This window comes from Octodon degus, unplaced genomic scaffold (assembly GCF_000260255.1).
Source record: "Octodon degus isolate 3935 unplaced genomic scaffold, OctDeg1.0 scaffold00145, whole genome shotgun sequence".
NCBI lineage: Eukaryota > Metazoa > Chordata > Mammalia > Rodentia > Octodontidae > Octodon > Octodon degus.
In genome coordinates, this window is record NW_004524721.1 from 5,665,076 (window position 1) to 5,666,645 (window position 1,570).

The following is a 1,570-nucleotide window of genomic DNA, read 5'->3' on the forward strand; positions in this document are numbered from 1 at the left end:
TATATTTCCATTTTCTGTTGACTTTTAAAAAAAAAGAAGTTTGTACCTATGTTGTTTATTTATTATTTCTTGCCTATATCTTGTAATATGTGAAACTACTTTGGCAGTAACAATACACAATGTACTAACCATTGTTACTCTCCTAAAATGTTGTTTTGAATAAATAAATAAATAAATACCGATTTTAAAGAAATATCTAGAACATAACACAAAAATTATATTTACCAATAAGATTTCTTATATACTTCTCTAGAATTAGAAGAGAATTTATCATTTAACAATAGGAATGTGATTTAAATAACTTTTTCTTTAAAATAATTACATAATTTGAGAACAATGTACACACGTTTATTTTATAGATGTATTCCAAAACTAAGATGTATAGTATAGAATACCTTTTCGTTTTTTAGTACATGCTTTTCTCTAATTTCCCCATATTCAAATTGATAAAAACTTTGGCAGTATATACACAGAATTCTAATCTTGCAGAAAATTTATTTCTCAGTCAATAAGCCATAAAGCTAGGACAAAGCATTATTCATGATTCATGAAAACCATTGTGTTTCTGAGGCACAAATCATAGAACTATTGAAATTACCAGCTGGACAAAACTTTGAAGATAAACCAATCAATTGATAGATGAAGTCTTGTACAGCATATTGTTGAATTTTGCTTCCTAATCCACTCTGCCAGTCTATTTCTTTTAATTAGTGAATTGAGTCCATTTACACTGATGGTTATAATTGAGATGTATTGTCTTATGAATGACATGTTATTTACCTGCCCTTGTATACCTCTTTTTCTAATGTGTTTACTTTTTTTATTTTTTTTCAAAATTTTATTGATAAACAGATAGCAATGAGACAGTTTCAAATCAAATCGAAGTACAGTTTCAACAAATAACACACTGCATATATTCTTCTTAGTGGTTAATTGCTGTACAAGATGCAGACTTGAGATCCTATTTACAAACACCATTATCTCCTGTGTTTAATTGCTTGCCCTTATACTGTTAAGTGAAATAAATCAGACCAACATGTGTAAATATCATATAGTCTCCCTAGTATAAGAACTCAAAAGAAGAAGTACAAATAGAAAGGTATGACACAATTAAAAGGAAAGCAAGAACTTGAGGATTGAACAACAAGGAGAAGGCAAGGAGAAAAGCTAGGAAACATGACAGGGGCAAAGTCATACATTTATACACACAGGATGGGTAAAGCAATGATCCTGAGAAACACCAGCAGGTTTTTGAAACTACCAGTTAATTGGTAGGATTCTCACCCTAACTAACTATATATGCTGATACCTGTGAACCAAGCAACTGCACTGAAGATAGCAATGTGTAATAGAAGGGTCATACTTGGAATGCCTGTCATTCTGGTCTTCTAAATACATACTTCTTGTCATGACATACCAATTATTACCATATTGTCTCTCAAGTAAATGTTGGTTTGTTGCTTTTTAAAAAAAAAAAGAAAAGGATAATAAATGAAAAAGACACAAGGGAAAAAAATGTCACAGGACTGTCCTGCTACAATGCTGTATATGGTTAGATTTCTAAATTTCT

General features: G+C 30.2%; 1 protein-coding gene across 1 annotated transcript in view; it reads right to left on the reverse strand.

Annotated features, from left to right (window-relative positions):
* LOC101566893 (40S ribosomal protein S20-like) overlaps positions 1–436 on the reverse strand; it is a 3,347-nt gene extending 2,911 nt beyond the window's left edge. The window contains exon 1 of the mRNA XM_012517065.2: positions 414–436. Within this exon, the coding sequence (XP_012372519.1) occupies positions 414–436 (23 nt within the window). The remainder of the gene's footprint in view (positions 1–413) is intronic.
* Between the last annotated feature and the right edge of the window lie 1,134 nt (positions 437–1,570).